General features: G+C 41.0%; 1 protein-coding gene across 1 annotated transcript; it reads left to right on the top strand.

Moving 5' to 3' along the window:
* Positions 1-773: 773 nt before the first annotated feature.
* On the top strand, positions 774-1,751 carry MC5R (melanocortin 5 receptor). Its single transcript, XM_029922747.1, has one exon. The coding sequence runs from the start codon at positions 774-776 to the stop codon at positions 1,749-1,751; it is 978 nt and encodes a 325-aa protein (XP_029778607.1).
* The last annotated feature ends 13,889 nt before the right edge of the window (positions 1,752-15,640 follow it).

The raw sequence follows: 15,640 nt of genomic DNA, 5'->3' as shown, positions 1-15,640 counted from the left end.
ACTAGGGAGACTGAGTCTTAGTAGATTTTAGAAGTATGTGAGGACAAATATTGAGAAAACACCTGTCTTTCTCTCTGAAGAGAACATGGGCCTGTATATCATTTAGAAATCTGTGCTCACTTGGGAAAAATGCAGTCCATACCCTCAGAAATGTAAAAATCAGACTGGAAGGGACTTTCTAGGTTATGAGTTCGGGACACTTTTGAAAGCAAACTTGGGTGCCAGAACAACGAGCATAAAATGTAAAACTGTTCTGGGCACACTGAGCTGTATGGCCATTCCAGTAAGAGGCATGCGGAAGAATGGGAGCGCAAAGGCAGAGGAGGATGGTGAAAATTTTAAGCCCATATGCATGTTGGAGGTACACTATTTCAGGGTTGCAGGCAGACTGCGACACACTGCCCTCAATTAATGGGTTGAACCCATTCAACCTCGTTTTTTGGTTGTGCTTGCTTTTGGCATGCTGTTGCGCTTCTTTGGTAGACTGTTAACCTCTCATGAATTAAAACCTGTTTTACAGGGGCACCTGGGTGGCTCAGTCAGTTAAGCATCCGACTTTAGCTCAGGTCATGATCTCGCAGTCAGTGAGTTGGAGCCCTAAGTCCAGCTCTGTGCTTAGAGCTCAGAGCCTGGAACGTACTTTGGATTCTATGTCTCCTTCTCTCTCTGCCCCTCCCCCACTCACTCTCTATCTCTCAAAAATGAATAAACGTTAAAAAAAAACTTTTTTAAAAACCTGTTTTACAGTAAATTTGTTGCCAAGAAGAGGAGCAATGAATTCCTCATTTCATATGCTTTTCTTGGATCGCAACCTGAATGCCACCGAAGGCAACTTTTCAGGACCAAATGTCAAGAACAAATCTTCACCATGTGAAGAGATGGGCATCGCTGTGGAAGTGTTTCTGACTCTGGGTCTCATCAGCCTTTTGGAGAACATCTTGGTCATAGGTGCCATAGTGAAGAACAAGAACTTGCACTCCCCCATGTATTTTTTTGTGTGCAGTTTAGCAGTAGCTGACATGCTGGTGAGCATGTCTAACACCTGGGAGACCATTACCATATACTTAATAAATAATAAGCACCTGGTGATCGCAGATGCCTTTGTGCGTCACATTGACAATGTGTTTGACTCCATGATCTGCATTTCCGTGGTGGCCTCCATGTGCAGTTTGCTGGCCATTGCAGTGGATAGATACGTTACCATCTTCTATGCTCTGCGCTATCACCACATCATGACAGTGAAGCGTTCTGGGGTAATTATTGCATGTATCTGGATCTTTTGCACAGGCTGTGGCATCATTTTCATCATTTACTATGAATCCACTTATGTCGTCATTTGCCTCATCTCCATGTTCTTCACCATGTTGTTCCTCATGGCATCTCTGTATATACACATGTTCCTCCTGGCAAGGGCTCATGTCAAGCGGATAGCCGCTCTGCGTGCATACAGCTCTGTGCGGCAAATGACCAGCATGAAAGGGGCTGTCACCCTGACCATGCTGCTGGGCATTTTTATCGTGTGCTGGGCTCCATTCTTCCTCCATCTCATTTTGATGATTTCTTGCCCCCGGAACCTCTACTGTTCTTGCTTTATGTCTTACTTTAATATGTACCTCATACTCATCATGTGTAATTCTGTGATCGATCCTCTGATATATGCCTTCCGCAGCCAGGAGATGAGGAAGTCCTTTAAGGAGATTATTTGTTGCCATGCCTTCAGAATACCCTGCAGGTTCCTTGGCAGGTATTAAACAAAAAGTTTTTCTCTCTGTGGCTCTCTCTTATCCTTCATTTACTGTATGGCAAAATCAGTTGGTACAGCCAAGGAGTAATCCAGAAAACTAGAAATCAAAGCGGTCCAGAACTGTTTCTCTTCTTTCTGTTGAGTTCATGCTGCACTTTTCCACTTCTGGCAGTTGTTAGGTCCAATATGCATATGTTGCTTAAATAATTTCGAAATGGAGTGTGACAATTTCTTACTATCCTGTTTTCCTCCTACTTTTTCTCCTGCTTCCATCCATTTCTGGTGGTCCAATCTATTCTCCATCTAGTAAGTGTGTGCTCAGGGAAGATAAATATCTTAGGTGCAGGTCTCAGTGTGAGGAACGGCTATAACTGAAACTATCATTATAACTGAAAGAAAAGCTGTGTGATTGCTTTCTTTCTCCAGAAGCAGTTTCATAATTTTGCTTAATGCCTGTGAGAGTCATGCATGGTTTTCACAGCAGAACTGAGTGGTCAAATTCTTTGCACTTGAAATTTCTAGCTCATTTGTTATAGGATGTCTCTACAGCTATCTTTTCCTGAACTTTCGATTTTATGGCTTATGTTCATAATTGTCCAAGGATGGAATTTCCTTAACTACTCTCTGTCAATCATGTTTTTGCACTTACCAGGACATAAACCTTCATGCTACCAAATTTGCCTCAGGTAATGTGAAAGCCTCTGTGACTATTTCTTAATTGTCTTATTCTGATTCAGTCCGGGGTTTCCAAATGAGTGTTTCAGAGTCATGTCAGGGACTCTAGGTGCTCCTACCCTGCATGTGCCACATGCCCATACCCAAGTTATCTTTGAACTTCTCAGAACCTGTCTTAACCCTCACCATATTCTTTGCACATTGCAATCTTACTCCAGCAGCTGAGGTCAGGTATCTATCTTTAACCCAGGGAGTCCTGTCTTCTGCAATGTAGAATGGAGGGAGAAAATTTGAGTTCAGGTCTTAACTTTGCCACCAACAGGCAATGTTACCTTAATCATCTCATTTCAGGTTCCACATTTGTGCTGACTTCATAGGATGGTCATGAGAACTGCATGAAAAAATGTGAAAACACTCCGAAAACTTGTGAGGCACATAAAGATTGACTATTATTTTAAAGAAATGTTGCAGATTGAATAAATACTGGGGGAAGATACAGATGACAATGGCCACTGGTCAGCGGTTGGAGGCCAGGAACCAGGACAAACCAGAAATCAGTGGTGGCCCAGAAACCAGGAGGCCTGTTTTGCCATCGAGCAGTTCTGTTACCTTGGGGAAATCTCTAACCACTTGGTCTCAGTGTTTATATCTGACTTGAAGGGCTTGGTCCTTACAGCTCTCATATTTTTGATGTTATTATCTTCTCATTTGTTTTGGATATTCATGTCTAGACTGTTCCCCATGAAGGAAATAGTATAAATAAAGTCATGGACCCTTAGGGTCACATAATGATGAGCTCTCAACAGCTCAGGAACTTCCTGGGTATGGTTCACATAAATAACTTATAGACATGATCCCCACCCTTGACAGCTCAGAGTCTAGGAAAACAAAACAAAACAAAACAATGCTGGCACAACAGGAAAGTGCATAGAATATCCAATTCTTTGGAAAATGGCAAATTAGCAGGTTGTGGACAACTGAGGTGTGAAGGAACAGCTAGCTCTTCAAATGTTTCTGGTCCTTTTAATAGAACAATCCTTTGTGTATCCATGAATGAAAGTGATCACTATGCACTTAAGATGGGAAAACGCAGTCCATGTTTACATGGGACATCTCAGGAACCTAGGGTCTGTGAAAGCTGGCTTCTTGCTCGGCCCATTCACTCATCTGTCGGCAGCAGTTTCTGACACAGAGTAGGCCCTCAGGCAATGTTTGTTATTACTGCTAAACAAACCTGTACTTAATCTGCTGCTCAATATCAGATTTCCTGGCAGCACTCACTGAGTGCTAATTGAGGTTACTAGATCTCTGATCCTTGGATAGAAACAAACTTTGGCTCTAGAGGTTTACATTGGCTCCACCTGGGAACCCACTACTTGTTAGGCTAACTCTGCTCTGGTGCTTCAGGGCTTCAAACAAGGTCTGATCTTTTCTATAAAAACCTTTAAGGAAATGCTCAAATGTCTTAATATCGATATAAATGTGGCAGAAATAACCAGTGTCGAGATGTGTCTTCCGTTGAAGCAATACATGTATATAGTGACATGGTAAATATCTGTAAATGAGCCAATCCCTAGAATCCCAACACAAAGTACCCCCCCCCCGCCCCAATAATCCGTGTAACTGTTGTATGGTATTACAAAGTTTTTCTGCTTATGCAGGGACTTTATTTGATGTAAAAATATGTGTTCAAAGAAATGGTTAATAAAGTGGAAGGACCAGACCACTCATTTTAACTGGTCATTCTGATGTGTGATACTCAGAGTGTTTTTGGTCTTCCTGCCAAATTGTCAGCAACTGCTAGAAAATGAGAAGGTACATTCATTGGTGATGAAGTTTCCTTGACAGTATTTATCATCTGTAGGATGAGCATTTCTTAGTTCCAAAGGATTCAACTCCTGAAAATAAAATGAAATTGTAAACTTGATATTATATACTGTCCCCAAATCTGTTTTTAGTAAACAAATAAATATTTTGGGGATATCACCTTTTAGTACACAGTATGGGGCTAAAACCAGTGGCCATTAGATAATGTCCATCTCTGCTTATGGGGCATAAATTATTTCAAGGTGTGAATATTTCAAGATACATAGAAACGTTGTCCATAATTCAAGATGCTGCACATAAGTAAATATGAATTTATGAGGCCTAGTCTCTTCTAGGCTATCATGGCAATTTTCACTGGTGGAATGTGGGGTGCATGTCAGAGTTTTGGGGTGCAGGAATAACTCTGAAAAAGTAAAAAGTGTCTCTATATCAGGTCCAGATGTGGCTCTTCTTGATTTGGAAACCAATAAACCAAAAGGACAACTTATGTGATACCTTTCCTCAAGCCAGTGAATAATGGTGAAACAGGGGACCACACAGACACTCCCATTCAAGAATGGGAAGAATAAAAGACAGGCATTACACTTCCAGGGCTCACCAGTACCCTGTGGCTACCACACTGGACAGTTCAGATCTAGACCTATTAGGTTTGTTGCATGTTTCTCCTTTGTGCCTTGTGACTTTCTTCCTATCTCTCTTTCTTTCTTTTTTCTTTCTTTCTTTCTTTCTTTTCCTTCCTTCCTTCCTATCTTTCTTTTTTTCTTCCTTCCTTCCTTCCTTCCTTCCTTCCTTCCTTCCTTCCTTCCTTCCTTCCTTTCTCTTTCTTTCTTTCTTTCTTTCTTTCTTTCTTTCTTTCTTTCTTTCTTTCTTTCTTTCTTTCTTCCTTCCTTCCTTCCTTCCTTCCTTCCTTCCTTCCTTCCTTCCTTTCTCTTTCTTTCTTTCTTCCTTCCTTTCTTCCTTTCTTTCTACTCATGTATGCTTTGAGCCTAACAGGCTTTGGAGGAGACTCATGCATTTAGTTTCTTTTCCTTAGATATTTTGTCCAACTGAAGTCCCTGACTCTGGATTTTCTTGAATCCTTTTTTTTTTCTTTCCTTTTCTTTTTCTTTTTTCTTTTCTTTCTATTTTTTTTTCAGTGTGTTATTTATTTTTGAGAGAGAGAGAGTGTGAGTAGGGGAGGGTCAGAGAGAAAGGGAGAAACAGAATCCGAAGACAGACTCCAGGCTCTGAGCTAGCTGTCAGCACAGAGCCTGACACGGCCTCGAATCCACGAACTGTGAGGTCATGATCTAAGCCGAAGTTGGATGCCCAACCAACTGAGCCACCCAGGTGCCCTTTCTTTTCTTTTTTTTATGTTTGTTTGTTTATTTATTGAGAGACAGAGAGAGAGAGAAAAAAAATGTGAGCAGGGGAGGGGCAGAGAGAGAGAGAATCCTCAGCATGGATCCTGAGGTGGGGCTTGAACTCATGACTGTGAGATCATGACCTGAGTGGAAACTACCAGTTGGACACTCTCAACCAACTGAGCCACCCAGGTACCCCAAATCCTATCTTCCCTTAATAATGGGTTCAAATGTGTCATTAAAGAATCTTATTTATTTCTAATGTGATAAAATACATATAACATAAAATTTGTCATTTTAATATTTAAGTCTATAGTTCAGTGGCATTAAGTGCATTCACATTGTTTTGTTGTCCTATTGAATCCCTTTTATTCCTGCTGTATTCAGTCACTTCTTTCTGTAGTTCGTCTCTTTCTTGTAGCAACTCATTAAATCCAGCCAATAGTAACCAACACATACTACTGATGTCCTGCTTTCCAATGTGTCCCTGTATAACTTTATTATTTTCCATCAGTCAAGTTCCTTTTGTCCACCACATAGCATGCACTGCCATCCTTCCTTTCTCTGTGTACCTTTTTAAGTTGACAGTACAGAAGTACTTGTCAAGATAGTCTAGGCTAGTACTTGTCAAACTTCAATACCCATATGAAACATGAAGAAAGTTGTTAGAATCAGGTATGGATCTAGTGGGTCTTGGGTAGGAAATGAGATTTTCCATTTTGAGCAAGCTCCCAGGTGCTGTTGGTCCAGAGGCCACACTTTGAGAAGCAAAGATATCCTGTAGAAACAAATAGCTCCCAAATCTCAGTGACTTAACATAACAAAAGTTTATATTTCCATCATGTTACATGCTTAGCACAAATTATCAGGGAATCTCATATTAGTTACTCAGAGACACAGGATGATGGAAACCCCACCCTGACATATGAGTTTCTATTTCCACTCACATCTGATTGTCAAAATAAGTTCCATAATTCATCTAACATCAAAGTGAGCTGGAGAAATTAATGTACCTGGAAGGTACATAGACATTGGTGAATAGCACCTAACATATGCTCAGCCATAATGCCAGGAGTGTGGCCATTCAGTGTTATTGTCCTCAAGCATCTAACAGGCCAAGGCCAATTATAATAGGCATATGTATAGGAAAGTACATTCCATGTAATTAAAAATCAACTTGTGTGGCATAATGCAATATTGTGATGTATAATAAAAGTATATATATTTGGTCTGTATCCCCATTCCTGGTACAAAGCTCCTCAAAACCTTTGGAATTTCCTAAGCAATGAGAACAATAAAGTTATCTTTTGTTATGTTAATAGAGTGGCTTTTAGAATGCCCCTAAAGGATTTGTAATCACCTAGGGCTGTCATCAGAGGAACTGATCACATGATTAGAGGGACAGAATCTTCAGTTCCACCCCCACTATCACCCCACTCCCTGACCTCCGGGAAGTGGGGGGGTTGCTGGAGGCTGAGTTCAGTTGCCACTGGTCAATGATTTTATCAGTCATGCCTATGTAATGAAGCCTCTATAAATATCCAAAAGGATGAGCTTAGGAGAGTTTCCAGGTTGATGAACATAGGAAGATTTGGGGAGAGCAGCTTGCCAAAAGCGCATGGAAGCCCACACCCCTTTCTCTATACCTTGCCTTGTGCATCTCTTCCAACAGACTCTTCCCGATTTTTTATGATAAACCAATAATCTAGTAAGTAAAATGTTTTTCTGAGTTCTTTGAGCCTTTCTAGCAAATCAATCAAACTGAAGGAAGAGTTGTGGCAATCTCCTATCTATAACTAGTGGATCAGAAGCACAGATGACAAGTGGACTTGTCATTGGTGTCTGAAGTGAGGTGGATGCAGTCTTGTAGGAACTGAGCTCTTGCCTTGTGAGACCTGATGCTAAGTCCAGGTTGGTAGTGTTAGAATTGAGTCGAATTGTAGGACACCCTGCTGGTGTCAAGAGAATTACTTAGAGGTGTGTGAAAAACATACACACATTGTAACTGGTGTCAGAATCAGAATAGTATATAGCTTAGATAGCAATGAGGAAGGAGGGATATGGTGAATTCCCATATGAGTAGCACTAAAACTCACAGATGATTTGTGGGGCACACAGTAGAGTTTTGGGACGGGAGTAAGGAGATAAGTTTAGAAAAGGCCTTAAGGTGATGAGAATATATTTGGCTCTTCCCTTCATCACCAGGGAGAATCACTATATAAAATTTGAGAGAGGCGATATTCGGTTTAAAATTAGTAAAATCAAGGGAAATTAATACATGATGAGTATGTTAATAAATCTTTGAAGGGTGGATGAAAGGGGAACATAAGATGTAAGAAAGCATCACCTTTTACTTGAGTACTAGCTAGTGGCAAAGTAGTCTGCCTACAGTCAAGAGTATATGTTGGGGCAAGAATGGAAAATCCCTGATATGTATTGGGAATGATAGAAAGCCAAGAATCTATTTCACATTTTTTTAGTAGAAACTAGGGGAGCCATTGAAAGTTTCTCTTTCCTTTTTTTTTCTTTCTTTTAATAAACATGTCCATGATCCAGTGAAATCTGTGCTTATAAATTAACTTGATGGAAAACTTGCATTTATGTAGGGAGAGATGGGAGGGAGCTGTCACAGTCAGGCGGGATGCGGGCCTGAGGCCTGGATCAGGTTTGCAATGCAATGTAGAGAATAGAAGTCATCTACAGGGAGGATCCTTTCCCTTCATGTCCAGTTAACTGCCAAGGACTACCAAATAACCACCTACAAAAAAGGACTCAGATTCTAGTTTGCCAATTTTTGCTAATGTCTTTTGACATTATGGCGGTTCCTCTCTCAGTGTCCAATAAGATTATGTTCAGAGTTTTTGGCCTTTAGATTGAGGCCTAACTCTTATTATCCTTGTCCTGATATCTTTCAGATCACAATTTGCTCTGTGTCTGTCCCATCCCTCCTTCCTCACCCCTTCCTGTTTTTTTATTCATTTTTTTGTTCATTTGTTTGTTTGTTTGGCATCACTACCCTTACTGAAGAACAAATACACTTTTAAAGACTTTTAAGCCAAGTCCTAAAAAAAAGACTTGACTACATGTTTTCCACATATTGGCTTTGTCCTTGCCTGTAGTATGCATTTTAAGTAGAGAATAATGAGATTCTCATGTGTTGATTGATATATAAAGAAGGAAAGTTTGAATCTTCTCTGCATTACACTAGAACATGCCTCAATCATATCAGCAGAGTTGAAAGCAGGAACATATAAAAAGACCCTTAGAAATCTCCCAACAGAAACATGATAGCTTCTTAAGCTAGTTCTCTATTTTTGTCTCCTCCTTTTTACCACTAAACTGCTTGCCTACTTTTCCTTTCTTTTTTATTTTCTTTTTTTAAAGCATGGGCTATTTTTTTAATGCTTTTTAAAAGTTTATTTATTTATTTTGAGAGAGAGAGGGAGGGAGAGAGAGAGATTGGTAGTGAGAGAGGATTCCAAGCAAGCTGCCAGCATGGAGCCTATGCTGGGCTCAAACTCATGAATCATGAGATCATTACCTGAGCCAAAAGGAAGACTGAGCCACCCAGGCACCCCAGGCAACTTTTCCTTTCTATCTGAGGACTGCTGGGCCTAACAGTGTGTTGTCACCTCACAGCACCCTGCTGAAGTACTGCTTGCCGATTTCAAACCTTTCTCAGCCTCCACTCTCTTGGCCTCCTTTACAATCTTTGAAGCTATCTTCTGCTTCTTAATGCTTCCTCCTTTAGCCTCCCTAATAAGTGCTCCCTGTCCTGTTCTGGGCCACTTCTTCATGACAATGTCCTTCATTCATTCTTTCTTTTTATTTTTAATTTTTTTATTGCTATTTATTTTATTTTTGAGAGACAGAGAGAGACAGCTGGAGCAGGGGAGGGTCAGAGAGAGGGAGACACAGAATCCGAAACAGGCTCCAGGCTCTGAGCTAGCTGTCAGCACAGAGCCCGACGCAGGGCTCGAACCCACGAACCGTGAGATCTGACCTGAGCCGAAGCCCGATGCTTAACCGACTGAGCCACCCAGGTTCCCCTCCTTCATTCTTTCTGATCTCTTCCATCTTCCATAGTTAGGCCTCCCTTGAGATTTTATTGTCAGAATTTTTTTCCTTTTATCTTATACTTTTCTCTCTCAGAAGTTTCATCAACTTTCATAATTTTTACTTTGATCTCTGAACATATGGCCCCCAAATCCTTTATCTCTAGCTTTAACTTCTCTTCTAAGCTTATGCGGGTTTGGGGGGGAAATGCACGCAGGCATCTCAAAATCTGCCTCATAAGCTCTTCTTCTCACCTTTCCCCCATATTGGCAAAACCATTTCCTTGGTCTAGAGACCAAGGACTAGAGACCCTGGCATCATCTTTGGTTCATTTCTCTCCCTTGACCTTTCTATATGGTCATTTGGAAAATCCTGCAGAAGCTACTGATGAACCATCAGTGCCTTAATTCCTTTCTTCCATCCCCACTGCCATGAAAAGGGGGTCTATGTTTTACCTTTAAGTTTGGATTTTTGTGTTAACACCTAAATTACCTTGAGTCTCTTCTGGTGCTGCCCTCTCCTGAAGGCTGATCTCTTGTAAAGTGCTTTTAAATTTAGCATAATTCTTTCTTTTCAGAAACCTTCAAAAACCCAGTGCTTGCCTTATTAAGTACCCAATCCTCACCTTAACCTTCAGTGAACTCTAAAATATTATCTAATCTTCCTATCATCTTACACATTAATAAAATGAGATTCCTCTGAATACGACTTGTAGCATTCTGCTTCTGGATTTTGTTAAAGCTATGCTTGGAACACCCTCTCTACATCCATGTGAGGTTTATTTAATGTGCATCTCAAATGCCTCTTCTTCCATGGATTCGTTTTGATCACAGTCATAGTATGGCACACATTCTGCCAGGAACTTCAGAGAGTAGACAGCATTTATGTCTTTTACCAGAACATAAGAATCTCTGTGGGAAGGGACTTGCATCAGTCCAATAGAACTTTTCACAATGATGGAAATGTTTTATATCTCCTCTGTCCTCTACAGTAGCCACTAGCTACATGTGACAACTGAGAATTTAAAATGTGGCTGGTGTGACTGAGGACTTAATTTTTTATTTAATTTATATTTACACTTAAAAACCGCATGTGGTTAGTGACCACGTTGGACAGTACAGAATTGAAATTTGGTTCACTGCATACAACAGAAAATCTGCAAACATCAGTGACTTAGTCAAGATGAAAGTTTATTTCTCTTTTACAGAAAAAAAAAAGCCTGAGGTAGGCATTTCAAACCTACACCGGAGCTCTAGGGGACCATAAAGGGTCAGGTCTTCTATCATTCTCAACATCAATGTTGAGATGGTCCATCATGGCTACTGGAGCTCTAGCTGTGATGTTCAAATTAGACATGAAGGAAAGATAGTAAGGAAACTCAGCTTTCCATTACAAATGTTTTTATTCAACTCTGCAAAATTGTCTTGTATTATTTCTAACTATTTTTGTCTTTTCCCTGTTTCTCTGTAACTCTTTGTAGCTCTTATTAGTCAGATGCTGGTCTATCTGGATTAATCCTTTATGTGTCTTAATCTTTCTTTTCATATTGTCTTCCTCCTTTTGCCTTTTTGTTTTACATTCCAGAAGACTTCTCTAACTTTTTCTTTTTTCCTTTCATGTTTTCTATTGAATTTTTAATTTGGCAATTGTATATTTTATTTCTATGAATTCTTATTTATTTTTTCATTGACTTGTTTTCATAGCAAACTGTTTTTGAAGTCACAAATCCATACCTTGTTTAATCTCTATAAAGACAAATTCAATTAAAAAAAAATCTGTCCTCTTAGTTGACTCATTTGTTTTTTCAGAAGTCAATGATTCTATTGATCTTGCTCCTTTCCATTTGTATGGCTCATTCCTCTCCAATGCTAGGTGAACCTACATTTTCCATTCATACATATAAGTGAAGGAGTGGGCGTGATTGATTTAGTTCTTGGATAAGATTTCTTGATGTTTCCCTAAATGAAAAAGGCTCATTGGGTGGCTCTGTGGGGGTGGGGGGCACATGAATTGCCAGAAGTTACTTACGGTTGTGAGAGAGCTAATAGCTTTGGCACATCCCCTACCCAGCTGAGCTAAAATGGGAGATTGTTCTGGTATTCTGATCTACAGTCTGAGAAACTAGCTCCTCCTGGGTGACTTCCTGGGTGACCTCCTGGGTGCTTTAAGGAGTATTACTTTACATTCACTTTGAAGGCACTTGTAGTGGTGCAGTTTGTATGCCATGCCATAGATCTACAGATAGTTCTCATATGGTTCCTCTTCATTTCTTCTTTCCTCCTATCCTTGCTTCCATCCTGCAGACTCTGGTGGACTCTTCTGTGAGAAACTGGTGGGCTCCATTCCATATTTTTCTCCTGTGTTCCTTAGGCTATGGTACTCCTTAGTCTATCTGTCAATATGACCCATCTACCTTCCAGCTCCCTCAATTCATCACAAATTTTAGTCCTCTGGCATCTCCCATTCTGTTCTCAGTGCTCTTATGACTTCATTCCCTTTTATACTTTTTTTTACTGTCATTTCTGTGGATTTGGGGGAAGAGGTGGTGATAGATACTTGAATGAACAATCTATTTGAACAACATTTCAAGACTAGCAGGATCTGTCTTCTATGCAAAGTAGAAAGGCAAGAGATTGCCCAGAATCCAGCATCTAGTTCCAACTGTGGTTCTACTTACAAGGACATGGCCACACCCAGGACAAGAGACTTTGCAACATTAAAGAAGCATAGGAATCTTACCTCATCCTGACACCTTGAGCATTGTTCTACTGTCTTTCTTCTTATCTTCACTCTTAACTAGAGAGTGCAAAGCAATTGGTCAAAGACCATAACCAAAGTGAGAGGAGATGAGCAGTCCGTGAGGTATTTAGAGGCCTTTCAAAGTTATTGGTCAAACTTTTTTTCTGCCAGTAGGTGGCAGTGAACATATCTCAAATTTTTGTACTCTCATCTAAGGCTCTCACCAGCCAGTTAATGAGTTGAAGTAACCCCAGGTCAGAATTCTTCCCCAAGCCTCATTGCTTAAAAACCACTCAAAAATATCATGAATACAAACTGCAATGTCCTGTGTATTTTGAAAGGATTATCTCATTTAATCCTCCAACCATCATAGCAAATAATTAAACATTACCATTCTCAATTTAACCACCAGGAGACAGAAGCTCAAAAAATTAAGTAAATTGTCTAAGATTGTATACCTAATATGTAATTGTCTCTCAATTCAAACTTAGGGGCTTCAAAAAAATTGCTGCATTTCATTGTTGTTGTAAGTCCTAGACTTCCTTTGAGTTCCTGCTGCACTTCACATGGGCCCAGTTTGGCTCCACGCTCCTTCATGGGACTGCATTCCTGCACCACGCCACCCTCTGTGTGTGGGAGGCAGGGTGGGATGGGGATGGGAGGTGATAAGAGTGACGGGTAAGTACAGATGCTGGAGGTAGCTGTAAATTTTTGGTTTAGACCCATGGTTCTTCAGAAGCTGATATGGCTTTAGGCAGCTAAGAGTTTTACATTCAAAAGGGGCACCTTGTGTCTAACTGTTGGGCAGAGCTAAGTTACATGTTGTAGCCTAGAAGCAGCAGGGTCATATGGGAGAGTGGCACTGGGCCTACTCCAAACCCTCCTTCTGGTAGCACAGTGGCATAGACTCCTCAAGCCTTTCACTGCCCAGATATGAATGAAGGGAAGAAGGCCCTACATGAACTTGTGGGGCCACCCCATCCTTCATCATGTCAAGGGTGGCTGCTGAAGGCACTACTGGCTTAAAGGAGCATGTCTTTCAAGACTTCCTTTATGAGCCTGTGTCAAGTACCCTTAAAGACTACTAGCACCTCATCCAAATATTCTTCCAGTGTTCTTTTGGAGTGCCTGGACTTCCTGTATTAATGTCACTTCTTTTGGATGAGTCATTGTTTTCTAAGACCCCACATTCATTCATGTATGCACCAAGCAATGTTCGAGCCCCCAACATTGGGAACATAATGGTGAATACGAGGCAGTTCTTTCCCTAATGGCTCTTACAGTCTATTGTGACTCAAGTAATAAATGGAATTGGGAGAGTCAAAGCCAAAGGGCAAGGGCCAGCATGCAGGACACATCCGTCATAGCCTGAGCTCCCAGCAGCCTGAACCAGGCGCTGGACTGGACGGGACTGAGGAGAGCTGATAACTGGGATACCAAGACAAAAGGGGGATGGAAGAGTTTGTAGTTCTGCCCAACAAACATTCATAAGTGCTTTTGTCTCTCCTTTATTCTCTTTCTTCTTAAAATTCGAGGCTGCGAAGGTTTATGTGTGAGTGTGTGAGAGGGCTTCGGTTGCCAGTGTATGTAGTTGTGGTCCCTCCAGAAGTACTTGGCTAGATGGTGCTTTGGGAAATTCACAACCATCCTCTGACTTGATTTTCCCTTGTCAGACAGTGGTGTTCTGTCCTGAGGTCCCAGAGCCACTGAGGAGCAGGAGGGGAGATTGGAGGCATTCTGAGATTGGACCCAGCAGACAGAGCATCTAATGTCTAATGAGAACTATGATTTTTCAGCATATCCATCTGCTTCTGCCTTTCCACTAGTACTGGAAGCCAACTCCATCTCCAGTAAAATTTGCCTTCATGCCTCCAACCCACTCACTCTTTTGGCCACATACCAGTCAATTCCACAAACTTTGTAAAGTCTGTCCAAATCTCAGAATTCCATAAATGACTGTCAATGCCCTTCACAATTTGGTTTTTGCTTATCTCTCCACCTTCATGTCTTTCTAATCTTCCTGTGATTTGTGTTCTTGTCTTCATTCAGTTTTTTATTCAATAAATCTTTTTTGAGTGGCTACCAAGCACCAGATATGGCATTCGGCACTGGGGGTACAGTCATAAATATATCTATAATTTTCAGAGATGTGTCTTCATTTTGTGGCTTTGACTTGAAACAGTTTGCAGGAAATAGGTATTTGTGGATTGAACAAATCAATTTTCCCAAATGGATTTAGACCTTCTGATGCTTTAATGAAAAAGACAGTTCTCTATTTATCACGTGTGAATTGTAACAAAAGTCAAGACTTGCACATCTTTAACCAAGACCCAATATCTAGCACACCCCTCAGCAAATGAATCTCACAGGTGCCAAGTGTAATGAGTCCTTTGGAATGTATTTTAGCCAATAAGCTGACTGCAGTCCTCAATCATGGTGTAGTCTCCTGAGAAATGAGGCGCATATGTAAAAACTCACAGAAGTCTTCTCTCTACTAACTGTCCCACCTTGGGTTCTGGGGTGGGGCAAATTATACTGTTGGGATGTCTCTAACTCTAGTACACACATTTGTGCATGTGTGCATGTGCACATGCACACACACACACACACACACACACACACACACACACACACACTCTCCTGACTAGAGTCACTATCAGTGGAATTTTTAAAGGGGCAGGGGGCAAAGATGTCATACAAAGGCCTCAGAAGTATGAGTGTCAGGGAAAAGCAGAAGGGGCCCAGATTCTGGTCAGTGCTTCTCGTGTGCATGAGTGCATCGATCATCTATCCTTTAACATGTGACTAGAATCCTGCTGTTCTCTCTAGGCTATTCACTCTAATCATTGAGTTTAAAGTTTTAATTCAACTCAGTTCAACTCATTTGTAATCATTAATACCTGTACAATGGTCTCTTTCTAATTTTATTTTTTTTCCATAATATTTTATTGTCAAATTGTTTTCCATACAACACCCAGTGCTCTTCCCCTTAAGTGCCCTCCACCATCACCACCACCTCTTTTCCCCCCTCCCCCTTCCCCCTCAACCCTAGTTCATTCTCAGTATTCAATAGTCTCTCACGTTTTGCATCCCTCTCTCTCCCCAACTCTCTCTCCCTCCTCCGCTCCCCCTGGTTCTCCATTAGGTCTCTCTTGTTTTCCTGCTAGACCTATGAGTGCAAACATATGGTTTCTGTCTTTCTCTGCCTGGCTTACTTCACTCAGCATGACACCCTCAAGGTCCATCCACTTTCCTA

The sequence above is a fragment of the Suricata suricatta genome, chromosome 14, assembly GCF_006229205.1.
Source record: "Suricata suricatta isolate VVHF042 chromosome 14, meerkat_22Aug2017_6uvM2_HiC, whole genome shotgun sequence".
NCBI classification, from domain to species: domain Eukaryota; kingdom Metazoa; phylum Chordata; class Mammalia; order Carnivora; family Herpestidae; genus Suricata; species Suricata suricatta.
This window is presented reverse-complemented; position numbering and strand designations above follow the sequence as displayed.